The 25,989-nt window shown below is 59.0% G+C and overlaps 2 protein-coding genes across 2 annotated transcripts in view; one reads left to right on the forward strand and one right to left on the reverse strand.

Annotated features, from left to right (window-relative positions):
• Positions 1 to 598: 598 nt before the first annotated feature.
• Positions 599 to 6,130, forward strand: LOC111152836 (hydroxysteroid 11-beta dehydrogenase 2). The gene is made up of 5 exons (XM_022511509.1): positions 599 to 863; positions 4,240 to 4,452; positions 4,574 to 4,759; positions 4,867 to 5,004; positions 5,188 to 6,130. Exons 1-5 carry the CDS (start codon positions 599 to 601, stop codon positions 5,607 to 5,609), a joined length of 1,224 nt encoding a protein of 407 aa, XP_022367217.1. The 3' UTR covers positions 5,610 to 6,130.
• Positions 6,131 to 6,613: 483 nt separating this feature from the next.
• The window catches only part of LOC111152837 (ATPase H+ transporting V0 subunit d1), a 39,022-nt gene continuing 19,646 nt past the window's right edge, over positions 6,614 to 25,989 (reverse strand). The window contains exons 2-8 of the mRNA XM_022511510.1: positions 21,146 to 21,317; positions 12,562 to 12,740; positions 11,164 to 11,243; positions 7,769 to 7,846; positions 7,453 to 7,629; positions 7,276 to 7,353; positions 6,614 to 7,174 (exon numbers count right to left, since the gene is read on the reverse strand). Coding sequence (XP_022367218.1) covers positions 7,013 to 7,174; positions 7,276 to 7,353; positions 7,453 to 7,629; positions 7,769 to 7,846; positions 11,164 to 11,243; positions 12,562 to 12,740; positions 21,146 to 21,317 — 926 coding nt within the window. The 3' untranslated portion in view covers positions 6,614 to 7,012. The remainder of the gene's footprint in view (positions 7,175 to 7,275; positions 7,354 to 7,452; positions 7,630 to 7,768; positions 7,847 to 11,163; positions 11,244 to 12,561; positions 12,741 to 21,145; positions 21,318 to 25,989) is intronic.

Consider the following 25,989-nt stretch of genomic DNA (forward strand, 5'->3'; position numbering starts at 1 on the left):
CTGCTTCTCCAAGCTGTTCGGCAGGCCAGGAAGCCGTACGGGTGCTGTCGGTATGGGAAGCTGATGGTGGTTCTAAGTGTCCTTAGGTGTCCCAAGCAAGTGTGAGGTGGGTGTGCTCACCTGGGAGCGGCGGGTCAGCGGCCTTGGGAGCGTGGGGGCTGTGGGCGAAGGGGTGAGCAGATGCAAGGGACGAGGGCTACACCGACCGGCCCTGTTCCCGGCACGGTCCGCGGCTACGCGGCTCCTCCTCTAGCAGCAACTTTGGGACTTTGTTCCGGCTTCTTAGAAAGCAGATCTGGCCGCAGGGGCGGAGCGGAGGGGGGGCACCTGCCCGGAGGAGGGTGCGGGTGAGAAGTGGAGGAAAGCCCCGCCCCCTTCCCCGCCTCAGCTCCGCCCTCTCCTCCGCCCCCCCGGGGCTCTTTATAAGCTCGGCCCGAGGGCGAACAGAGAAAGCGAGTGTCCCTCCCGTCTTTGGCCGGTGTTCTGCTGCACCCCGCGCCCCTCGCCCCGGCCCCCAAGTCCCTCTCCCTGCTCCCCAGCCCGGCCCCCGCCCCGGCCCAGCCCGGCCCCCGCCCCGGCCCAGCCCGGCCCAGCCGCCATGGAGCGCTGGCCTTGGCCGTCGGGCGGCGCCTGGCTGCTTGTGGCGGCCCGCGCTCTGCTGCAGCTGCTGCGCGCAGACCTGCGTCTGGGCCGCCCGCTGCTGGCGGCGCTGGCGCTGCTGGCTGCGCTCGACTGGCTGTGCCAGCGCCTGCTGCCCCCGCCCGCCGCACTCGCGGTGCTGGCCGCCGCCGGCTGGATCGCGTTGTCCCGCCTGGCGCGCTCGCCGCGCCTGCCGGTGGCCACTCGCGCGGTGCTCATCACCGGTGAGTGCGCGAAGCGCGGGGACTCCAGGCTCGAGGGCGGGACCAGACCCCCAGAGGGCTCCCCTTGAGCACGCCAAGGCAAGGCGGGACCCTAGCGCAGGAGTGGGAGTGTCGCCTTCCCTTGGGTGCCGGGAGTGAGCCAAGTAGGAAGCGCAAGGCACCTCCCTAAGTCCGGGTTAACTACCTGCCGCTGTGTAGAGCGTTGGAGGGAGAATGAGGCCGGGAGTGGGCAGGTGCGCAGGGACAACTGCTGGATGAGAAAGACGGAACCTCCTGGAGTTTGGGGTTTATGCTATGCCCCTCCTCAAGACAGCAGTCTCTGGACAGGGGCGTGCTCCAGAGGACTTCAGAGGATGGTTACCCCTTGACCTCTGCCTAACATCCCCACATGGGATGCCCTATCTTCTCTTCCCTGAGGTCAGAGGAAGGCGCTTACATGGGGAGTTGAGGCACCCCCCCCCCCAGTTGACTGGGATCCTTAGACTCCAGAAAAGGTTGAGGTCACCATGAGAGGCATCCGGGCATTCAGCTGCCTCTCAGAACCTGCCACCCATCCCCAAACTGCTGAGGTAGCCGTCCAGAGTCTTGCAACCAGCACCCCACCCCACAATTCCTCCTCCAGTGCCCAGGAAGGAGGTCTTGGAGGGCTGTACTCAGGTGCCTCTTGCCTCCTGGCAGAGTTCCCTTTGTCTAGAGCAGGGAATAAATCTGTCACCAGAAGGACGGTAGTGGGGGGGCGGGGGGGGTGACTAAGGCTTAGCCGGAAGTGGGGAGGGGGAGAAAGGCCAGGGGGCACTGGCTCTGTTGTATGGGGGGAGGGGCAGCCTAGTTCTCCCCCAACCCCCATGGCTTTGGACAGGTTCTCAGAGCTCTGCCCTTACATTGGGCCCTGCCTCTGAGGGCTGCCTCTAGACCAGCTTCTTAGAGGCTCTGTCCAGTAGCGGCCCTTGCATGATCAGATGGACCTGGGAGAACTTCCCAGAGGCCATCCTTGTGCTGGGCCTGGGAGGATGAGTGAAGATAGATGGAAGGTGTTTTGGATCAGACAAAGCGTGGATGTGGGACAAAGGTTTGAGACAGGAATGAGCGTGGCCTGGATAGGGGACAGTCCATAACTAGCCCGGCTGCTGGGATGTGGTGGGATATGAGGTTGTTTCCTCAGAAGAGGCCCTGAATGCCAGGTAAGAAGCCAGATTGCTGAGGTGGGGTGGGAGTAAGGATGGCATGAGGGCTTTTGGGCTTCAGCAAGAGGGTGGAGTTAAAGCAGGGTTCAGGCTGGATGAGTGGGACCTGAGTTCAGGGTACAGTATGAAATTTCAGGGGATTGGGGAAGGAAAGATACAGACCCTCCTGGTATGAAGTAGGAACTAGGTTGTGAGCTCTGCCTTCTAATGTGTGAGCTGCCTCAACAGGACCCGGGCTATCTGCTGGTACTGGTGACCCAGTGGGCAGTCTTTGCTGAGATCTCCCCTCAGGCCTTCATGCTGCTGCTGTTACTTCTCCTTGCCTTGAGCCTGAGAGTGAGGGGAGAGGTGGGATGCCAGCTGAGGCTTGGGCTCCCGCAACTCTGGCTGTAAAGCCCTGGGATGGGAGCGCTGCCCAGCCCAGTCCAGCTTCTCTGCAGGTTCCTCTCTCACCACCTGACTGCAAGACAAAGAGGTGACCAGGCCCTGCCTCACCTGCCAGGAACAGTGTCTTGAGCCTGCCAGAGCTGCCTGAGAATTCCCCTGAAAACCGCTGCCCAAGGCCACTCCAAGAGCTCAGCCATGGGGTCAGAGTTTGGGCTGAGTGGCTGAGTGCCTTGTGTGTACATCTGTGTACCGATGGTGGCAGGGGGTTTCCTGGGCATGAACCCCCGTGTGAATATGCAGGCAGGTTGGAGGTATGTACAGGTGTCTGTGTGTGTACAGGTGAACAAGAGGGTGTGCAAGGCATGGGTGACTGTTGGGGCCACAGAGCTGAGGCTCTGGAAGGCTTCCCTCTCCCTGTGAATGGCTTGTCTGCTCCGGGAGGGAGCTTATTCGAGTGGGCACACATGTGCTCCCTTGCCTCCTGGAGCCACACTGGCCCTGGAAAGACCCATCAGCCCAGGGCTGTCTGCAGTCCCCTAGCCACCCACGCAAAGCCCAGCTCACAGCCCCCTGCTCAGCTTTGTTCTCTGCCTCAGCAGAGGGGGCGGGGCTGAGGTGAAGAGGGCTTCCCATCCCAGAGTGTCCAGAATTGTCCAGAACTGGGGAAGCAGGGCTCCTATGAAGCTTCTGTTCAGCAGGACCTCCAGGGAGACAGGCTTCAGAGAGCCTCAACCCTCAAGAGCCTCTCCCTCCCCTTGCTGGCTGCCCAGGAATTGGGATCAGAATGGGAACAATCAAGGAACGGGGCATTGCTTATCAGACCTTCACTCTGGCTCTGCCTGGCAGTTCCTCTCTCCACATACCAAAGACAGGAAATTAAGTCTCTAAAGTGGTAACTGACCTCAGGTCACACTTGTTGGGTGTGGGAAGGGATTCAAATGCAGGTCTGTTCTCTTCTCCATCCATCATCTTGCCTGTCCTGGGGGCAAGTGGTCTGAGGCTCAGAGAATGCCCCACTGTTGCCACTGATTGGAATTCCAAGACTAGGGGTCAGGGGTGAGGTGGGGATTGGCCTCCCGCTTGCCTGCAGCCTGGAACAATAGTAGGGGTGTTGGCCGGGAAGGGAGGTGGGGCTCAGGTTGTGATGACATGCACGGAGAGCTTGGGCTTAGTCCTGAGGGCTGGGTGGTGGGGGGCGGGGGGGGGGGGCTTGGAAAGGTTTTCAGCCGCAGAGTGATACTGCCATTTTTGGAAAGATCCCTCTGGCTGCTTAGGTAGAGAATGGATTCAAGGGGGCAAGATGGGACAGGACCAAAGAGGGGCTGCTTCCTAGGCCAGGTAAGAGGAAGAAGCCCAGGCAAGGGCAGCGAGAAAGGGAGAGGCTGTGCTACTGTACACGCAAGCTGAGGCCTGAAAGCAAAGCAGACAGGACAGGGGGGCTGAGACAGGGTCTCCCACTGACCTCCAGAATCCTGACCTTCCTCTTTGCTGGCTAAGTGACTTCGGGAAGCAACTTTGAATTCCTCCGTCTTTGTGTCCTCATCTGTAAAGTGGGACTTGTAAGCCATGTTTGGGGTAGCTACGGGGAGTCAGGGAGTTGGCAGCTATGAGAGAGCTGGGGCCTAGGTGCTCAGCCAGAGGGGCGAAGCCTGCAGAGGCAAATCTGGGAGGGAGGGAGGGCTGCTGACTGCTGAAGACTGGATATCCAGGGGCCTGGATCCTGTCTGGACCCTGGTGAACCCTAGAGTTGTCTTGGGCCGGACTGGGCCACAGTAGGAGTTGACTGGCTGCTCTGCCCTGGCCAGGCTGTGACTCTGGTTTTGGCAAGGAGACGGCCAAGAAGCTAGACGCCATGGGCTTTACGGTGCTGGCCACCGTGTTGGACTTGGACAGCCCCGGTGCCCTAGAGCTGCGCACCTGCTGTTCCCCTCGCCTAAGGCTGCTGCAAATGGACCTAACTAAGCCAGCAGACATCAGCCGAGCACTGGAGTTCACAAAGGCCCACACTTCCAGCACAGGTCAGTGGCTGTGGCTCCCCCAGGAGAGGGTGAGCTTGGGTGGGAGCGAATGGGCGGGAGTTAGAGGTTTGCCGCTGACCCGGATCTTTGGGCTCTTCTTTCACCTATTCTCTGACCTCAGGCTTGTGGGGCCTGGTCAACAACGCAGGCTACAACGATGTGGTGGCTGATGTGGAGCTGTCTCCAGTGGCCACTTTCCGCAGCTGCATGGAGGTGAATTTCTTCGGTGCACTTGAGCTGACCAAGGGTCTCTTGCCACTGTTGCGCCATTCTAGGGGCCGCATCGTGACTGTGGGCAGCCCAGCAGGTGAGTGCCCTTCCCCACTAGAGTAGAAAAGGTACTGCTGCAGAGTAGGGAGGGATGCCAGAGCCTCTGGCCCGGGCTGAGCTGCTTCACTCCCAATCCCTCTCCAGGAGACATGCCATACCCGTGCTTGGCGGCCTATGGGGCTTCCAAAGCGGCCATGGTGCTGCTCATGGACACATTCAGCTGTGAACTTCTGCCCTGGGGGGTCAAGGTCAGCGTCATCCAGCCTGGCTGCTTTAAAACAGGTGGGGGTTGGGTTTGGGATGGGGCATGTGGGTGTGGTCCTGTCTGGGGTGGGATCAGGGCTGAGGAATGGGCAAGGCTCTGGCTGGAGGCAGGGATCAGTTTGGGGGTAGATGGACCTGAGTCTGGCTTTGGCTTCCCTAACTGACCTCACCCCGACCTTGCTGCTCGCTCCCTCCCCCCAGAGTCGGTGCGCAATGTGGGCCAGTGGGAGCAGCGCAAGGAGCTGCTACTGGCCAGCCTGCCCCAAGAGTTGCTCCAGGCCTACGGTGAGGACTACATCGAGCACTTACACGGGCAGTTCCTGCACTCACTGCGTCTGGCACTGCCAGACCTCAGCCCGGTGGTAGATGCCATCACTGATGCACTGCTGGCGGTTCAGCCACGCCGCCGCTACTACCCGGGCCATGGCCTGGGGCTCATGTACTTCATCCACTACTACCTGCCTGAGGGCCTGCGGCGCCGCTTCCTGCAGACCTTCTTCATCAATCACTGTCTGCCAAGAGCACTGCGGCCTGGCCAGCCGGGCTCCACCCCAGCTCAGGATGCAGCCCAGGACCTGGGCCTGGACCCAGACCCAGGCCCTTCCCCCGAGGCAGCCCAGTGAGCAGTGCCCACAGATGGCCTAGCTGCTTCGGCAGAGGAGGTCCCAGGAGCCCTTGGCCCTCCCCGGGCATTGTGACCCCCGAGCCTGCCCTAGAGCCTGGCCTTAAGGACCCTAGCCCTACCCACTTGATCAGTGCCCCAGGCCAGGCCTGGTGAAGCTGAGGCTTCCCAATAAGCCTCCAGGCCTCTCTACTGCTTCATGAGCCCACACAGACCCTCCTGGGCGCAAGGTTCCACCATGGAGCTGGGAGAACCCAGCTGGATGGGGAGCTCTGTGCTAGACTTAGCTGTAGACTTCGACAGGATCCCGCAGACAGTGTCTCTGCAAACCAAGGAGTGACTGGGTGGGGTGGGGACCCCCCTCAGGATTTTTTCGAGGCACCAGTGTCTCAGTGCTGCAATTCAAAGGGTGAATCCTGGTTCTTGACTGGCTCAAGAATTAGGGCCCTGATCACCCACCCCAATCCCCCCAGCCACAGGCAGGCTGCTGCCCCCACTTGCCTGACTGCCACCTTTTAAATACAAATTTTTATTTCTCCTAGAATGGAAAATTGCTGTGTGGGGATGGGGTGACTACCTGGATGACAGGTTGTGGTTTGGTGACAGACGGGGACAGCCTGGGCAACCCCTGCTGGTTAGCATGGGCTGAGGCTCTGGGCACAGGGTCTGTGGTTCACACGGAGTTCCCCCTTCACTGACTCGGGGAAGATCATTTATCCACAGATTTGGGCTTCCTCATAGTGAAATGGGGGTCATGCCCCTGGCCTAGGGCATAGTGGGGCTCAATAAGGAAAATACGCCTGGGACCATTCAGGGCCAGGACCCAACTGCATAGGCCTATCGGGGCCTCCAGTGACTTCCCCGACCTTGCAGAACCTGGCTGCACAGGGAGAGGGCCAGCAAAGGAGGTTGGAAGCTTTGGTAGGGGCAGGCTCGACAAGGTGGCACCTGAGGGAAGTTGGGGTCTGGGAGAGGTACTGGGGCCCGAAGGAGACAGCAGACAGCTAGGCTCAGGGCGGTTTATTGTCTCAGAGGGCAGGGCTGAGGGACAGGCTTGCAGAGTTATGCCTCAAGGACAAACTATCCTTCCCTGGGGCCAACCACAGGGGTAAGAGGAGGCTCCCACTGCCCCAGGGGTTCTCAGGAATGACCACATGCTTCTCAGACATGTCAGTGGCTGTAAACAGAGGGCTGAGGGGGCCTCCTTCCAGGGTAGGGGTGTCCATCCTTGACAGGGGGAGCAGGTGCCCAGCCCCTTCTTAGGCCCAAGAGCCATCTCAGAGAGGTTTGGGGAAACCAAAAGTCACTAGGACAATGTGCTACCCCCAAGGGAAGGCATGTGAACCACGGGCTTTATGCCAGCACACGGAGACACACACTTGTGGGGAGCCTCGGGCCAGGGCACTAGAAGATGGGGATATAGTTGTCGATCTTGGCGCGGTGGCGCTGGGCAATGCACTCGGCGATCCATACAATGTTGCGACACTCTTGCTCCTTGAGCTTCACAAAGGCGTAGAAGATACCAAAGTGGAACTGGTTCAGGAAGGCCAGCTTGTTCAGTTTCACCTATAGACAGAGGCAGGCGTGGTGTACAGGTGGCCATGACAGCAGCGTCAGGCCCGAGCCACCAACCTCTCCCTACGAGGGGCAGGGAAGCAACCCCTCACCTCATGCTCGAAGAATCGGTCCTCCAGGGTCTTGTCTCCAGGGTTGCTGCCTGCGCCCTCGAAGAGCAGCTTGTACTCCTGGCCCAGGGGAGGGAAGGACAGCGTGAGTGGGAGCGTGCTGTCAGCCGTGGGTTGGGCATGCAGACCTGCCCGTCCCCCTGTAGCCAGGGCACTCACCGGGTAGTAGTCAGCTACGCTCTTCACCTGCTCATAGTCATCAGCCCGAGCCAGCTGGGCCAGGCCCTCCGGGTAGAGCCTCCCACAGTGCGGAAAGAGCTTGGCTCGGTCCTCCTTGGACAGCTCTGTGTCGAACGAGTTGATGGTGATGATGAAGGCTCGTCGGTCGGCTTCAAACTGTGGGGCCGGTGTACAAGCAAGGCGAGAGGGAAGGGGATGGAGGAAGGGAGGCAGTTGCCAGTCAGCCAGCAGGGCTTCCCCCAAGCCCAGGCTCCCAGGGACTGGCAGTTTGGGGGGAGGAGAGGGAGGCACTCACCTCCAGGATGGGGCACATGGCATCGGCCGTGGTCCCGCCCAGCAGGGTGCAGAACTTGTAGAAGGACTCCAGGTAGGCCTGTGCAAAGCAGGGGGCTTGCTCAACCCAGGCAGGGAAGTGGGGCACGTGCCAGGCCGCCTCTTCCCCAGACCCTCCCCAGACCCTTGCACCGTGAATCCAAACATCACATGTGGGCCGGGGCAGCCCCCATGTCGGAGCCCCAGAATATCCACAAATCCCAACTGTTCATCAACTGGCCTGCTGCCTCTCTGCACCCAGGAGTGACAGAGCAATTTCTGGCCGAGGAGCGTCAGCCTCGGGGTGTGCTGCCCCTTCCATGCCCTTCCACGCCCCTCCACCATCATCCCACAGGAGGCCAGGCTCAGAGAGGGGCTCGGTCCGCCCCCAGCTGTTCTGCCTGCCATTCCCCCAAAACTCCCTCCTCAGCCTCACCAAACCACATGTTGCTGGGCTTAGTGAGGGAAGGTTACTCCTGAGAGTTCACCAAGGTCACCTGGACTGGGCACCCTGGCCCCTCTTGGCCCCCCACCTCACAGAACTCCTTCTATCCCTCAGGTAGCTCCCAGGCACTGTTAAGCAGGAAGCAAACTGCCAGCCCTACTCCTGCTGAGGGATGGTTACTGCCCTCACAGACGTCAGCCCTACAGTGCAATGGCTGGACACATGGGCTGTGGTGGGAATGAGTACTTCTTGCCCAGGCAAACTGGACCTGCTGGGCACAAGGAAAGGACAGGTCATTTCAGGCCCTAGTTCCGGGCCAGCACTCACTCATAAAACCAACCAGGCACATGTCAAGGTTGGGGGCAGGGGGATGGTCTTCGGGACCCCGGGGAGCTCCCTTCACTCAGATCCTCCTGGGTCCTTTCTGGTGGCATGGTCACAGCGACTGTGGCTCCACAGGCTAGAGATGATTCTTCAGGGTTGAGGGTGAGAGCTGGGAAGCCTAGAAAGCTTTCAGCACTGAGGTCTTCCCTCCAAGGTTCGGAGACTTTTCCACCCACTACCAGCTGACTTAAGCCATAGGGTCTGCTGCCCCAAAGGGGTAAAATGAGACCTAGGAGTCCACAAGCAAAGACAAAACCTGGCCAGCTGCACTGGGCAAGCTGGGCTCAGGAGGAGGCCTGTGGTGACCACTGGGGTCAGAGGAAACAGAAGTCTAGGATAGGTCAGAGAGCCAGAATCCTGGAAGGAGAGAATGGACCCCAGCACAGCAGATCCCCAGGAATCAGAGGGCTTGGGGGGCAGAAACCTCTGCCAATCCTACCATGGCTTAGTGATAATTTAGTCCCTCTATGACTGTCCCCAGCCACTCTTCTCCTCGCGGCCAGCCAAGGTGGTTGTACTCAAATCTCCAGGCTTGTCCCAGTGGAGGGCCTGCAGCTCCAGTCTATGGGGAAGCCACCAGCCTTCCCCAGCCATACCAGTCCCTTCAGAGGCTGAGCCCAGTGTCAGGGGAGATGGTGGGATAGGCCCAAACTCTCTTCTGGAAGCAAGGGCAGCTGAAGAAACTGGCAAGACCCCAAAGGCCCAGGTACTGAGGTTATCTCCCCACCCCCACCCTGTCCCCTGGAGCCTGCCAGCCCATGACTGCTGCACCAGCTGCCTACAGTTCCCACCCGCCAGGTGGTTGAGGGTCCGTCTAATCTCCCATCTGTGGCCACTGGGCTGGGACATTGCCTGACGAGCTGGCGGTCCTGGCAGGGTGCCCTCAGCCTTGGATCGGTGTTTATGAGCTAGTGCCCGAGCAGCCCTCACCAGTGACTCCAGCTAGAACCAGTCAGGCCCGGTGTGGGTGAGGCTGGGGGGACAGCCGCACCCCTCACCCAGTCTCAGGGCAGGGATCCCGGCAGTGGGCCAGCTGGGGGCGGGCAGGAGCACTCAGATGGTGTGTGCACAGCCTGAGCTGACGGCCTGGCCTGCCTCCCTGTTAGCGGGGCAGAGCAGAGCACGTGCTGTGTGAACAGGCTGAGCGAGGTTGTGATCCGGGGCTGCTGGGGTCTAGCAAGTGGCTTCCAGCAACTGACTCTGCTTCTTAGAGCCCTCCGTTTCCTCCTCTTACCTGTGTGGACACTGATGCCCTCCTAGCGCCTAGGGCAGTCCTGACGACTAAAGAAGTCGGCAATCATCCTATCTGAACCTCACCTCTCCGCTCTGTCCTCTCCACACTGCAGCCAGACGGGACTTTCTGATGATACTCTGTCCTGTTGCAAACCTTCACGGGCCAACCCCATCCCCAGAAAATAGTTCAAACTCCAGCCTGGCACTCCAGGCCCTGGGTGACTTGATCCTGTGCCTCTCTTTTTGCAGACCTATGTCCTGCTGTCCGTCTGAAACCTGCGCTTCCACAGCAAACTGCGTGCCACTTGGCCCATGCTCCCTGCTTGCTTCTGCATGTGCTGCTCCCCGCCTACACCCCTGCAGCTCACAAGCTGGCTCCTCGTCGACCCCCACAGCCTCCCTTGCACTCGAGCCCGGCCTCCTGGAGGGAGACTGGAGGGCCTTAGCTCAGGCGGCAGCCGAGTGTTGGGCCCCTAGCTCTAACCCAGGTAGGAGAAGCCCTTCCCTGGAAAGACCCGACCAACAGATGTTCTCAGGGTTAGGTCAGCAGGGCCCTTGGCCTGGGGTCTCTTTGGCCCCCACTTCAGAGCCTGATCCATGTTCCTAGCTGCAGCCCATCAGGGGTCCTGGCACCACAGCTCAGTGCCTCACTATAGCCAGAGCCCAGTCTGTCCCAAATGTCCTTCACTGGTCCCTAGCCAGCCCCCCGCCTTGGCTCACAGCCCTGCTCCTAGCCTCTCTGGGCCAGGGCAGTGCAGACCCACGAATCCTGTGCTCACTCTGTCTCCAGGGGTCACCAACCTATGCCACAGCCTTGGGGAGGAAGCAGACAGTGGGAGCGGATGTTGGGATGTGACTCTGATTCTAGACCTAGGAACCCGAGAAGGACGTGGTGACCCGGCTACACCTGGCTGGGTCCCTCCCTCCACCCTGAGTGTCCTGTTGCCTCTGCTCAAAGCCTGTCCTTGCTGGCAACAGTCCAGGCAGGGTAAACCTAAAAGCTATGGCCTGGATGGCAGCCTGTGACCCTCCTGGCTGCAGGAGGAGCGACCATCCAGAGGCCAGCTCCAACAGGCCAAGCTATGGGGCACCAGCCACTCCTGCTGATTTTATCAGGGCCCGCTGCAGGCGCCGAGACGGAGAACCTGTTCCATGCAGCCTGCGCCCATCGCGGGAGCCAGCAAGGAAGCAGATAAGCCCCCGGGATAGGAGCCTGGTACAGCTGCGTCCTGTCCCAGCAACCCCCCAAACCACCAGCCCACCACGGCAGGGGCCCCCGCCTAGAGGCCAGTCTCTGCCACCGGCCAGGGCCCTACCTTGTAGAGCGTGTTGCGGATGATCTCAATGTTCATCTCATCCAGGTCCTGCTCTGAAATGCAGTCCTGGAAAAAGGCCGCTGGGGAAGAAAGATGTGGGGGTGAGGGTGGGCGACTGGATTCAGCCAAGGCAAGAATCCAGCTGCTGTTTCAGCCACCCCTGCAGGGCACAGGGGGTTCCTGTCACAGGCCTGACTGCCCAGGGGTTGGGGGCCTCCCAACCCAGCCTGGGCGATTGCCTTGGAAGTGGCAGAAGCAATCCTCAGGGCCATGTGCACTAACCTGAGCTTCTCCTGCATCCTTGCTCCTAAAACTGATTTATAAAGAGGCGGCCAGCCATAACATGATCTAATCGCCTCTGGGGCAGACCCAAGCTCAGACCATGCCAGAGACAGACTTGCATAAGAGGCCATGACATCCTCCTTCCTTAAGGGGCAGCTGTGGATTTGGGGCCTGATGCCCACAGATCTGCAAGCCCTGGGAGGGCCTGGGGCCCACATTTGGAAAACCAGCCTCTTTCTCTTCTAGACAAAGAATGAGCTGGGTGGGCAGGGACCAGTGACCCAGAGGGCCACTGCTGGGCTGAAAGTGGGAGGCCAGAGCAGGACAGAGCCCCCTTCCCTGATGGGCCCTCAGACTCACCGGTATGTCTCTTCTTTAAAGATGAACTAGCTCAGAGTTACTGAGAGAGCCTACAGCAGATATGCCCAGCAGGTAGGGCTCAGGCCTCTTAGTACAGAAACAAGTACAGCTTAGAACCAGTGTTTTAACCTGGAGACTTCTTGGAGGTGGTGCCCTCAGGACAAGGATTGTGGCTATGAGGGCACTTGCTGCTGACAGCCTTAGTGCCTTCTCCCCAGCCTCCAAGACAGGCAGGAGCCAGCACTGCCTAGGTGGGGCCCTGCAGGAAGCTCCCAGTTCCCCTTCCTTTCTTGGCCTCTGACACGAACCCTGCATCCTGCCGGACACTGCCTGACTTGGCCCCTGGGACCTGCTCTGTGGAGGCCAGTGAAGCTATTTGCTTCCCTCCTCTGCCTCACAGGCAGCCAGCCACTCTGGTCCCACTTGGGGCCACAGACGAGCACAGTTTGAGGGACCTGGGCCTCTCCCCTCTCCATGAGGTCAGCCCTCCTCTGCATCCTGAGAAATTGGCCAGTTTCACAAAGTTACATGCTCCGAGGCAGGCCCTGGGGGGTAGCCTGCCTGGCCCAGAAAAGCAACAGGGAAGGAGCAGAAAGCAGAGTGAGAGAATGAGAGGGAAGCAGAGGGGAAGATAAAGATAAGCAGCAGGGGGCAGGCCTCCCTTTTGGGCCCAGCATCAACCCCCTGCAAGGGGTCCACATGAACCCCACGTGGAGGCACTGCCCCCCTGCTCCCCGCTCAGCCCCAGTGGCTCACCCAGGGGCGTGTCCACCAGAATGGCATTGTAGAGCTCAGCAGGTGTCTGCGCGATGTTCACAGCTTCCATCTGCTCAAAGCTGCCTAGCGGGTGGCACTTGGGCACAAGTTCGGCAATAGAGCGCTGGTGCAGCGTGCCCGTGATGAGCAGGATGACATTGTCAATCATGTAGCTGTAACTGCAGGGGGCACACAACGGCATGGAAGCCCGTCAGGGAGGAGGGTCTGCTGGTCCTAGTCCAGCACTGTGCCCTGCCCGCATCCCACACAGGTCCCTGGCTCCTCTGCGGTGATGCCACCTTGAGGATGCTGTAGGCCACCACCACTGGCTCACCTTGCTGCCCAGGTGCACCCCTATACTCCAGCGCCAGGAGTATGGGACACATACAGCCCCTCCCTTGGGGGATGTGGCACGGATTCACGCCCCTTCAGTGGTTGGGAACAGGTAACTACCCCACGGTATGAATAGTTCCAGCAGGGCACAAGGGGGGTGGGGTACAAGGCCAGCCTGGGGGATGAAAGAAGTAGGAGATGAAAGCATGTTCTGGGAAGAGGGAACAGCATGTGCAAAGGCCTGGAGGCATTCACCAAGTGCCCGCTGCATTCGAGGAACTGAGCACAGATCAGGGTTGGCAGAAGGAGGGAAGCTGGGCAGTGCTGCTAGCGGGCTGGGGCCTGGACACTGGTAGTCCAGGCCAGCCTAAGGGTCCTGACTGAATTTTAAGTGCTAGGGACCCATGAGCAGGATGTAGGCAGGGAGTACCCAGTCCCATTAGGGTCAATCTGGCTTCTAGGTGGGGAAGGCTAGGGGTGGTTAGCAAGGAGAGGAAAGGCTAAAGGGTAGGGTGGGAAGAGGCCAGAGAAGGAGGAAAGGCCAGAAGGAGCCAGTGGGGGGCCCCTCTGGAGGAGGGCCCCAGGTTGGGCAGAGATGGAACAGGTGGATAGCTGCCCCTGCAGCCCCACTCCAAAGGCAGAGCATGGCCTCCTCCTGAGGGCCGAGGCCTACGGCAGGTATCCAGCCAGAAGGCCTGGAGGTGGGGCTCAGGTCATCCCAGGCCGAGGCTCCCCTGGCTCTTGGCTCTCTGCTCTGAGCGCATGGGCAGCAGAGGGGGCTGTGGAGCTGGAGAGGGCGGGCGGCCCGCTTCAGACTTGGTGGCGGGGTGGGGAAGTAGGGGGTGGAGCTCTGCCACTGACCTGTAAGACAGTGCCATAAAGGAGCAGTGGTAGAGCTCCGCGCAGTCACCCATGTGGGGACAGGGTGAAGATGGGGGAAGGCCCCAGGCACAGTCAGATGGCAATAACCACAACATTCCTCCAGCCTGTCACCAGTGAAGAACTCAGGGTACGGGGGAGTGGATGAGGCCTGGGGGGAGGGGCACCACTGAAGGGTCAGAGACGAGGTGGAGGCTGCTGCCCTCAATGGGCACTAAGCCCAGGCCTGGCCCCAGCATTTGGGTGGCCCACGGGTAGGCCCCTGTCCTGGGACAGTATTTTGAGCACTTAAGGCTGAAGCTGTCCACAGAGGTGGGCAGTGACCCTAAATACAGAGAGAATAAAGGGAAAGGGGTAGCCCAGGCCTCAGCTCAGAGGGCCAGCCATGCGGGGAGCTCCCACAAGGCCCTCCGGGAAGGCGGCAGGAGGAAAAAGTCACTATTCCTGTCCTGGCCTGACCCCCACGGCCCCGGCTTGCCGCACCCTCCCCCAACAACCACCCAGCCCAGCGCCCTGCTGCGACCTCTGCTCTCCTGGGCTTGGCGCCAGGCAGCTGCCCTCTCTCCGCCCCCAAACCGGCTGGGTCAGCGACAGGATGTGTACTGAGAAGAGACAGCAACCCCCTCCCCCTTCTCCAACTGAGGGCTTCAGGCCGGGCCCATGTGTAGCTACAAGCCAAGAAGCCCAAGTGGCCAGCCTTCTGCCCCGGACCTGACAGAGCTGGCAGAGCAGAGGGACCACAGAGAAAGCTCACTAGAGCTCTGTGCCTTGGCCTCCAGCCTGAGCCTGCATCCCCTCCACCCTGGACAGCATCCCTCGTTCCCAGTGCCTCCAGCATTTCATGTAGCATGGTACCACAGGGCTACCTGTCACTGCCCGCAGCCCTCTGCCTGCACTCCATCCAGCCCCACTCCAGCCATCCTGTTCCCCGAGACAGCCAAAAAGACCCCTGCCCCCACCCAGAAGATGCTTTTCTACATTCTCACAACCCTTTGGACAGGGACAAGAAAAAGAACATACTTCTTAGGCCTACATTATCCTATCGATCCCACAACCACCAGCATCAGCAACGCCACTGGCCAAAGAAGTAAGAGAAAGTACAGGCACTCGGCCTGTCACACCACTGGGCAGATGAGCTCTATGTCCCCATTTCCCGTGCCCTGGCACAACACTCACTATCTAGTCTTGTCTTTTCAGAGGGATCCCCACAAGCCAGTTTTCTTTTTCTAAACCTCCCCACTCCTTGTGTCCACAACTCAGGATATCTGTTTTTGTCGGGGATGGGCCAGGGTCAGGGCCCAAGGGAGGAGCTGGTACTCCTCAGAGTCCTGGCTGGGACTCAGAGGAGAGTCCTGTGGGAGGACTCTACCGTCCAGCTTTGCCGTTACCCCTCCAACGATGTGGAACAGGCCAGCTATGATTCACGTTTCAGCCCTAACAGCAGATGTGGGGGCCAGTGGTAGCAGCCCCTAGCTACCCCCAGCTTCTCTCGCTAGAAGTCCTGGCGGGGACCAAGGAAAATGCTGAGCCAATTAAGGGTCATTTATGATCACATATCCCCAGCCCCCTCCAGGGCCCCATTCTAACCCAGGCAAGGCCAGCCTTGGATAATCCCATGCCAGGCCCCGCTCTTCCCTCTCCCTGACTCAACGACAAGGTTCCTGCAGAAGCAGCCCCTGCGTTTCTCCCTAGCCCAGTGAGAGCCAGAATTGTCTTTCCTGGGAGAAAAGAGGCAGAGGAGGCCTGGTAGAGATGGTGCTGGCTAGGTTGTTTGCTTCTCCCCCAAGGACAAGGACTTCAGCAAGCAGGGAAATCCTCCTCCTCCTCGCCTGGCTTCAGCAGCTGCCTCCCTGCCCCCAGAAAGCCACTCCACCAGTCCTCCCCTCATTTGGCCTCAAAAAGAGAGAATGAGGTTCCAGCTGGTCAGCGTCTCCCTCCAGAGGAAGACAGCTGGGGAGTGGACAGGCGGCTGCCCGCCAGGCCAAAGAGGCCCTTGCAGAGTGGGAGTGGGGAGTCTGTATTCCTCTTCCCAGAGGCCCTCCCTCCCCCTGAGCCTTTAGGACTCAGCTTGGGCCCACAGAAGTCTCAAGTTGGGGTTTAGGAAGCCCCTTCTTCCAAGAAGTCTTCAGAGCCCCTAGCCAAGAGCAGTCCCTCTGCTGTGCCCTTTGGCGCCACCTGCTGGAGAAGCGTGGCTTGCTTCCCTGTTGTCATCTTGGCCCTGGGGGGGCACGCCCCGATGACAAGGTACCTGGGCCAGTCTGTCCACCCTAGGGCTCCCAGAAGAGGTTGCTCATAAATAGTATCTGTGCTCAATCACATCAGAGTCCTGCAGAGCCCTGCCCAGGGCAGAAAGTGAACAGAGATATCAAGTTCTGGCCTCAGTAAACTACCAGTCAAGCCACAGTTTCCCCTCTGCCATCAGGATAAGTGAAGTGCAGCCCACAGCAGAACTGGTAAGGCCCCCACCTTATCATTAAAATCCTGCCCCTCCCCAGAGGTGCAGCTGGGTCTTCCCGCTTGACCTAAGCCTTCTGGGCCTGGAAGTGCTCCTGCGGGCTCTCCCTCCGTCTCCAGAAAAGAGTGTCACTGCTGGCTCTCCCTAAAGGCAGGAGCCAGATCAATTGCAGGACCCAGAAACCATGGTAGGTCTAGAGCCCCAGCCTGTACAGACCCTGCTGGGACCCAAAAACAGTGGTTGTGGAAAGAGAGGGTTAGAGGGCCAGGATAGGGAGGCCTAAGGTAACCTGATACCTCTGTGGCCCATGGTGCAAAATGTTCTGGGGAGAATGGCAGGTATGCTGAAAGGCCCACTGGGAACTTGAGGCCACTGTCCTGGGACAAAGCCTCCATCCAGCTATCCAGTGCGGCCACCAGTGCTGGTGGCACTGAAGTCCCTAGTACATAAGAAAGATTGGATCTCACCTCTCCCCCAATGGTGCAGCTTACCATGCCCAGGCTCTGCCAATGGGTACCTGGCTGCTCCTCACGGGGGACGGCACCCTCCAGGGAGGCTCACTCATCTAAAGACAAAAGCCTCTGAGGCCCACCTGAGACTCCCCAGAGACCAGACTTACCTCCCAAAAGCAAATCCCCCAGCTATCCTTTCAGGGCCCATTCTCCTATGGGAAGCCATCATGGAATGGCCCAGATCAAGATTCCCCCCCACCCCATGCCAAAAAAACCCTGAAAGAGGCTCCATCCCAAGTCACAAAGCAAGTTAATTTCTGGGCCTGGAAAGGACCCTTGGTACAGTGACATATTACCTTTATTGCCATGAAGCTGAGCTAAATCATTTCAAGACCAGGTGACTGACTAGAGCCTACTTCACAGATTCTCACTAGCTCAAGGCCTGTCTGTCCCACACCAGGCTGCTGCTGCTCTCACCACCCATTCTTCTGAACAGCCTCTCTAACCCCACCTGATCCTGGAGTCCTCTTAGTGCTGGGAAACCTCCTGTGACCCCGGATCCATGTGTAGCAGCTGCCCACAAGCCTGTCCAGGAGCTGTCTGCACCACCACTGGCGCCCATCCCACTGCATTCATCCGCCCCCCTCCCTCCTGGCGCCAGGCCTAGCCCAGAGCTGATAGCGGTCATGTGTGCTGGCTGAAGGCTGGCTGGGCTCTACAAAACCACTGGATGCTGTCTTTCACCATGGGAGGGCAGAAAAGGCCTTGACCACCTTCTTTTTGCACACCTTCAGTGACAAGGAACCCATCACCTCCTGGGGAAATCCTGGTCCAGCCATCCAGGGAGAACTGAGTGGATCTCTCGTGGTGGTCCCAACCTCCACCCCAGCTGGGCCACCTCTGTCTGTGGGAAGCGATGGCACTGTTCCGTCAAGTACTCATGCTCAGGACAGAGCCACTAACAGATGCCTCCACTCCCTGGGAGAGCCACACTGTCCTCTCTGGTTACATTCCTCTGGATAGCCCTAGGATTTGAGACTCCATGCTCCAGCTGCTCAGGACATACACGGTTCCCGCAGGCCAGAAGCCCCCTTCCTCCAATTATTCCTTTAAATACCTTCCCCTCAGCCACATAGCCACCTCCTCAGAAAAGCCAGGTGTGAGTTCCCAGTCTGGAGGAGCTGTGCTGGACGGGCCCTGGCTCCAAAGGAAGGGACCCCTTCTTGCCACAACACGGTGGAATGACCCAGAAAGGAAGAAGTGGAGGAGGTGGAGTGGAGGACAAGAGCAGACGGGGAGGCAGGAGTGAAATGGCAGAGATGCCGTGAGAGGGAAGAGACTGCTGGAGGGTGAGAGGGCCGCGGCTCCCGATGAGGCCCGGAAACCCTGCCACATAAAGGTCAGCGGTGACCTTGGTCAGGACCCTGTGGTGAGTGATGGGAGGGCTGGAAGCAGACTGGAGACATGGGATGGGCAGGCGTGGGGGCAGGGCTGAGAGGACAGATAGTGAGTGTAAAAGCCGAGGCCCCAGGAGATGGGTTTTTAACGCAGTGAGAGATCTGTGCTTTTTCAGGTGCTGCTGGGAAGACTCTGGAAGGGGAAGGTGGCTGTACAGACAAGTGAGTACAGGTAAGTGGCCACTCAGGGGCCAGGGGGTGGGGTGAGGGCACTCAGGACTCTGGAAGAAGGATCCAAGAGAAGAGGGAGCCTCTGCCTTTGAATCAGGGTTGGGGACACAGATGTGGTGCCGGGAGGTGACTGGTTTCTACCATCTCCATGGAGGAGGAAGGTGGGCCATCTGCCCAGAGAGAAGGCTGGGGGTAGGACGGGGTGTGTTAAAGATGGTGAGGTGCTCTCCCAACCTTGGTGGGGGGCTGCAGGGTGCTGGGTAGGGAAGGCATACGGCTGGCCGGGCAAAGACAAGCCAAGGCTAGCTGTGCTGGTGAGCAGCATGTCTGCTGGGCAGCAGGGATCACCGCCCAAGGCCGGCTTCCCCAGCTTTGCTCCAGGCTGTGGAGGTGGGGGAGGGCGCCTCCAGGCTGGAGGCTGCTGGGATTCCTCCAGGGCTGGGGGGCTGCCAGCCAGGGCGGGACCAGAAGACGGGCGGCCAAGAGAGCTGCGGATGCTGGCAGAAGAGTGCTCAAATGATGGACCAGGGAACCTCAGCTGCGGAGGGAGGAAAATAAAGACAGAAGGGGCAGCAGGGGAAGCAGCAAGGCCCAGTGTCCTGCTGAGTCCGGAACCCGCGTCCCACAAGGGACTGAGAGTGGGCTGGAGGGCCTGAAGACTGTGGGTAGCGGGGGGGGCCTGACTCAGCGACTCTGGGGTGGAATGGTTCCAGCAGTGACACAGCCTTGGGTAGCCATCAGTGGGGGCGGCTAAAGTGGAGAGCAGAGGAGCGGGTCACTGGAGATGACGAGGTCATGGAACGAGCAGCCACAGGCTCAGACAGGCTGACACGTGGCTGCTGAGCTCTTCCTGAGTAAGGGCTGGAGTGAGGAGACGGGAAGACCTAAGCCACGATCACCCATGAATGGAAGGGGCGGGGAAGTGACGGCCCGCCACACAATAGCGCTTGGCTGCTTTAAGCACGCTTGGTGCTCGCAGCCAACCTCCAGCAAAGAGCTGGCGGCTGTGCGGGCTCAGTCACGCTCAGAGCCCTCTCCGGTTTCATGGCCTGGCGGGCTGCAACCAGGCCTCTAAGGGTACCAAGAAAGGCCAGGAGCTAGCTGCACAGGCAGGTGGCCAAGCGGGCAGTGGGATGGATGACAACTGCCCTCTGACCACTGGCATGGGTCAGGCCTCCTTCGGCCAGCCTAGCTGGCAAGGCCAGAACACCATCAGGAAGCTGAAAGAGCCTTGTGCAAACAAGGTGAAGGCTGGACTTTGGCAATAAATCCATTGCTTCCTGGTATGTCCCCAGCTCTGGCCTTGGAGCAAGGGATATGCAGGCCCAAGCGAGGGGTTGACTGGCACATGGGATGCTCCAGCGTGACCCCCAACTCAGCAACACAAGACGTGCCCCATCTCTGGCCTCCTGCCCCAGAAGGACCATGTAGCCTGTACCTTGACCAGAGCCAGGGAGGTGTAATTACAGGCCCAGCCAGGATAGCAAGGAGGCCCCCAGAAAGGAGGCCTGTGGCCAGGAAAGAGGATGCTTCCCAGCCTCGGCAGGTTCCCTGAGCCCTTCAGGGGTCCCAGCCTGTGGTGTTCACCCAAGGAGGGAGCCCTTCTGGCTGCCACCCCACCTTGAGCAAGTGGATCTTGAATAAGTGGCTGCTCTTTGCCAGGGGTGGGGAATAGGACAGGCAGGAAGCACCAAGGTGGGCAGGTGTGCCAGGTCCCAAGGAGGAGAGTAGGAGCACCAAAATCAGGGAATGGTCAAAGCTCGACAGTACCCAGAACAGTATACGGAAATGCTTCCCCACAACACGCACTCGCTCCACTAACACAGAGCACACTCATTTAAACTAGCCACAAATCTCACCTCTGGGGCCATCTCTTTGTTCACCAGGCCCTGGCTCATGGCTCATGGGATATCCTGGCAGAAGGAGCATCTCTATCTCCCTGTTTCTTTCTTTCTTTTTTTTTTAAAGATTTTATTTATTTATTTGACAGACAAAGAATACAAGTAGGCAGAGAGGCAGGCAGAGAAAGAGAGGGGGAGCCTGTGGGGCTTGATCCCAGGACTCTGAGATCATGACCTGAGCCGAAGGCAGAGGCTTTAACCCACTGAGCCACCCACGCACCCCTCTATCTCTCTGTTTCCACTAGCAAGCAGGCATACCTGGCTCAACCAAGTGCCCCCACCCCCCACCTGCAGGTCTCAGTGGCCTTTCCTCTGCTCAGCTTCTCCAGGGACTCAGTGGAAGCAAGGCTACACCCAAGGGATAGACAGTGGAGAAGCCAGGCAGTCAAGGGTCATAAGCATGGGGACCTGGGGAACTGGGAAAGGCTGCCAGGTGTTCAGCCTTCCCCTTCTCCCTAAGACCCAAGGCCATGGACAGAGAAGATGGAGAATGGGCCTCAGCCCAGACGGGGCCAGAGGGCCTGAATCGTCCATTTCAAGGACCTGGCTCTCCAGAGCTCTGCCCATCCCCTTACTCCTGATCCCAGGATGGGAAGTGGGGACCTAGCGAGTATTCAGTGGGGATGCTACAGGGTGATGCAGGAAAAGTGCTCCCATCATCCCTGGTCTCCCCACCTCAATCTCTTTAATGCCAGGGTTACAGGGAAAAGGGCTTCCGAACACTACAGTATGGAACACCATTGCCTGCCCTCCAGATTCCCAGGCAGCAGTGAAGGGGCTGGTGGCAGCCTAGAGGCCCGGGGCTGCCCAATGACCAGCCCAGTCACACAGCCCAGGAAGACTGCAGGCAGCTGGCCTGAGCCCATGCTAGGCCAGCTGCGGCAGGTGCAGCTATCCTGCCCAGTGGGAGGGGAAGGCCCTGTAGGGCACACTTACGTAATGAAGTCCAGGAAGCTGGCGAGTGGCTCATAAGCGTGGTTCCTCATGTGGCGGAACTCCACCACCATCTTCTCCTTAAGCCGGTCATCAATAACTGACACCGTCAGCGGTGAGGCCTCGTTGGCCAGGAAGTTGCCGTAGTCAGTGCTCTGCAGGTGCAGCTTTAGGTCTGAAAGCCAAGGCAGGGGGTGCAGGGGTGAATGCTAGCCAGGCTGAGCCTCCCCAGGATGCCAAGACCCCATCCCCACCCAGACTCTAGGCCCCAGTCACTCCCCTGGAGTTGTGACCTGCTGCTACCCTGACCTCCCGTCCCCACCTTCAACTCCCTGTTGGCCCAGGGCCTATTCTGGGGCAGTCAGGCCACGGCTCCAGAGATATCCCAGACCCTTGGGCCCCAGAGTCCAAGCACAAGCAGCACAACTGTGCCTCCAAATGACAAGAAGCCCTGGGAAACCCCAACAACCCAAGATGCTATTCAAAACCCATTGCCTTTGAGGTCCTTCTGTATGGTGGGCTCTGGGATGGCCTTAATCTAGAGCAGGCAAAGATGCGGGTCCTGCCTTCCAGAGCCTCAGGGCTAGAAGAGCAAGTCAACACACCCCGGGCAGAAACAGTCCTATAAAATAAAGTAGGCAGCAGTAGAGTGGACAGCGAGATAGGACTGAGAGGATGAGAAAACATGCCAGGCTAGGCCACAGAAAAGGGCAGGGACAGGAACATACAAAGGCCAACAGCCAACAGGATAGACTGAGTGACAAGTGACCTGGAAGACAAATGAGTACCATGGCGGGTAGGGAGGATGATGCTGGGAGGAAGACTGGCCTTGCTATAGGAGTGGCTAGAGGCAGACAGGCCAATACTCCAAGCTCTTCTGAACAATTAGGGACGGGGCCAGGGAAAAAGGGACGAGAGGACAAGCAGTAGGGCCCCAGTTGGGAAGGTCAGGTGAGAACCAGTAGGATCATAGCAACAACCTAACAATTGTCTGGCTTTTGCCTTTGTCCCCACCACCCCCTCCCCACACGGTCTATTCTCCACCAGCAGCCGGACTGATCGTGACACAAGGCAGAGCACGTCACTCGTCTGCATGTCCTCACATAAGGGCCTTCCCTACCCTCTGCCTAGAAAGTGATGCTCTCCCCTCAGACATCCCCTCTTCAAAGACCTCTCACCCTGTCCCTTCACTTGTGCTGCCCCTCTTTGTAACACTTGTTCCACTCATCACAGGACCCGTGATAGCAGGGATCTGAGGTCATGGCAGTGTCCTAGGGCCTAGAACAGAGTATGTTCTGGTGTATTTTCATGCTCAATAAGTAACTGGGGAATGGACAAAAGTCTGGGGGGAGTGTTGGTGAGGACAGCAGGTGGGTTTAATCCTGGATTTTGAGATGGGGGACACTGCAGCAGTGACAGCAGTACCAAGGACAGTGGCTGGGAAGGTACCCGTGCATGCGTGCATATATGAAGGCCCAACAGCCAGCCAAGGCTGGCTTCTACTGTAAGGGATGCCATGTTTTCTGTCCCCTGGAGAGGTTGCCCAGGGGAGGACAGAAAGGGTCACAGTCGTGAACATTTCCACGAGCCCCCCGATCAAGCTTCCCTGAGTCTGTGGGCCTGGAGGGCCATGCTAGCCAGGGCTGCTTCGAAGGAAGGCTTACTGTGGCACCTAATCCCCCATGAAGCCCTAACCTTGCACCCCATCTAGAGAAGAACATTCCCAGCCTGGAGTCAGGTGTGCTAAAGGAGAGACGAAAGAATACGTGCGAGGGAGGTGAGAGGGAGGGAGGGGTGCGCACGCCCCTGGGTGAAATGCCTTCTCCCTGCAACTCTGCAAGGCACCGGGATGGCCACCAGTGTTCATGTCCCCTATGGCTCCCAAGACCTCACTGAGTGCACTTTGACCTCGTGAGGCCTACAGGAGGCCTTCACCATCTGCTCCTCTTGCCATCGCCCTGCCACTCACACCTCCTTCTCTCCACAGCCACGCAAAAGTGGGACAGAACCGACCGCAACGCAGGGCGGGAAGAACAACCAGCCCCCTGCTCTACACCACAGACTTTACTGCCTTTGGCTCAGCAGGTACACACACTCTGGTGTCCTCACCCCAGGCCATCTGCCATGAGTCCCTGCCCTGGGTTCCATTCTTCCTCATCCCTACCATGGTCTGGCCAAGGCCCACCTATGCTTAGAATAAGGTATGGGTGACAGAAGGTGTTTTGCCTAGTGGCACTCAAATTGTTGCAATGCTTTATTACCCATTTGGCTGTCAAAGGAAAATTCTTAACCGGAACTGATGGTTAGAACTGATGGCTGCTGGAAGAGCATATCACCATGTTTTCCTGCCACTAGTAATGGGCTTTATGTGCCAGATTTTAACCAACTCGACCCTGGAAAAAGCACACAATTCTTTTTAAAAGAAACTTGGTTTACTTGCACACAACTGATCAGTTTTGAGAGATCATTAATGTCCTCAAAGTGGTTTCTGTGGGTATGAAACAGTGAGAATATGAACGGATCCCTCTTATTATAGTACTGAAGTTAATTCCACTTAATTTATCAAGTCATATTTGTGCCTTGAATCTATATACTTGTATCTCTCATACATTGTGAGGCTTGAAAGACAGAGTGAGCAGGGGGTTCCGGCCAGGGCACAGCGGGTGCTCGAATCCCCACCAGGGGAAGCTGCAGAGTGGACAGCAGCTGGAAGCCGGGGCTGGAATGTAGTGTTCTGGGTCAGACTGTCTACTGCGGTAGCTGCCAGACCTAACCTATTCGTTGATCCACTCGGCCACTGCAGACAGCAGAGAACCCATCGCAGGCGGTAAGATTCCTTCTCCTCCAGCTCACAGCTGGGCGTGGAGGCCAGGCCAGATGTACAGGGCAAAACCCAGTCCCCTTAGCAGGGCCCCTCATGCCAGTGACCCCACTATTCTCGGCGACAGCAAGTCCAGGCCCAGGCCCCAGGCCAGCCTCCTGCCTCCTACCCTCCAAACCACTGTGGATTGGGCTGCTGGAGGCTTCCCTAAATGCTGTCCCCCTGGCCTCGGCTCTCCCGCAGTGTGCCCTGCCTCTGCCTTTCTGAACAGGGCATCTCTTCGCTGGGAAGGCATGCTCAACAGCTTCCGCACTGCCAAGTACCGTCTCTGCCCTCCAGCTCCCACGGACTCTCTGTCCATCACACTGGCCAAGTGGGGGTCAGCATCCCAACACCAGGGGAAACCCAGGCCCACCGTAACTGGAAACAGAGGGGTCCCTGCGGTGTACTCAGCCCCGTGCCAGGGCAACCTGTGTGCTGGACCTCCCAGCCATGCCTGTTTCACAGACTTAGAAAACATCAATCAGAGGGAACATGAAACTTATCCAGAGTCCTAGTCAGGTGTAGAGGGGCCGGGATATGGACCAAACCTGGTGAATTCTGCCATCTCCAATTCTGGCCTCCCCTTCCTCCCCACCCTGTACATCCTTGAGCACATTCTCCCATGGCCATTAGCCCAGGGTGGGCCTTTCAGTTATGGACCCAACCACCTAGACAGACTCTAGTCCCAGAAGAGCTGGCAGGGGGCAGAGGAGTGAGAGTAGCCAGGGCATGCCCTGTCCATGACCTTGGAGGCAGCCTGAACACTCGCTGCCCACCTGATATCATGCCTCAGCAAGCCTCTCTTGTCTCACCTGTGACTACATGTATTCCTAGAGAAGCCAGGAACATGTGCGTGTGTGAGGGGGGCAAAGCTGAGGGGTGGGCTCTTCTTTGCATGCTCCCACCCGTGGGGCTCAGCACAGGCCTGACAGCAAACCCCCCTGTGACTTGGCCGCTGCGTTCTGCTGACGCTGCATCTGGGGAAGCCACGGCTCCCAGCACTGCTGGAGCACAGACGGCTGGGTGGTTTCTGCTGGCTTTTGTCAGATCCGAGCAAGCCCGGGAGACTCTACTGAGAATCCTGCCCAAGGCCCAAGGAGTCTTCCTTACCAGGAAACTCATTTTTAAAGGCCCCCAGGGATGATGTCAAAGGGCCGTTCCAGACCACTTTCCCTGGCCAAGCCCTGTGTCTCCCTGCGACCCAGGGAGAGGGGACAGCCTGCCAGCCATGAGGGAGACTTGGAGGCAGGCAGGCTAGCTGATCCCTTTGCCTGGACCACACAGGGCTTCTGAACCAGTTCTGACCCTGTTTGAGCAAACTGGTGCCTAGGACCAGTTATAGGCAGCCCCAAGCCCTTTAGACTGTCCTCAGGGCTGGGAGGAAGCCTGCTAGAACAGCCCCGGTACCCGCCCCCCCCCCCCCCGCCTCCCCTGCCCCCCTAGCAGCTTCCTGCTCTCTCTGAGGGATGCAGAGGAGGGGGGTGTGACTGGGGGTGGGATCTAAACGCAGGAGGAGAGGCCTGGAACTTGTTGAGAACATCGTGGGAGACCCGGCCACCCAGCCCTGGCCCAGCCCCCAAGGGCAGCCAAGGACGCCAGGGGCTCTGGGAAGGCAGGGGCTAGTTCTGCTCTGCGCTTTGAGCTCAGCAGCCTGACAGCCTCGGTGACAGCCCCTGAGAGCCCCAGACGTGCCTGGGCTGAGGCATGAGCAGTGTTCTGGTTAGCACACACTCAGGGGACCGCTCTGGTCTACCCACAAGCCCAGCTGTCTACCCCAAATCCTCCCATCCGTGGCCCAGCACCAGGAATGTCTGGCCAGCTTGGGAGCTCTCATAGCAAAAGACTTCCTCAGAGGCGGATTTCTCATGTCCAAGAGGATGCTGCTGCTATCAGGAAGTTCTCTCTGCAATCTGACGTAAACCCCTCCTCAGAGGAAGCCCACCAACTCAGTTTCCCAGTGCCTCCAGCCTCCCCCTGAGGGCTC

This window comes from Enhydra lutris, unplaced genomic scaffold, assembly GCF_002288905.1.
Source record: "Enhydra lutris kenyoni isolate GAN:26980312 unplaced genomic scaffold, ASM228890v2 scaffoldscaffold30, whole genome shotgun sequence".
Lineage (NCBI taxonomy): Eukaryota > Metazoa > Chordata > Mammalia > Carnivora > Mustelidae > Enhydra > Enhydra lutris.

Excerpts from the sequence above, each read along its gene's own strand:
- LOC111152836 (XM_022511509.1), top strand. The coding sequence starts at position 599 with ATGGAGCGCTGGCCTTGGCCGTCGGGCGGCGCCTGGCTGCTTGTGGCG. Across the intron at positions 4,453-4,573 it reads GGCCCACACTTCCAGCACAG|GCTTGTGGGGCCTGGTCAAC; the intron begins GTCAGTGGCTGT and ends CTCTGACCTCAG. Across the intron at positions 4,760-4,866 it reads GACTGTGGGCAGCCCAGCAG|GAGACATGCCATACCCGTGC; the intron begins GTGAGTGCCCTT and ends ATCCCTCTCCAG.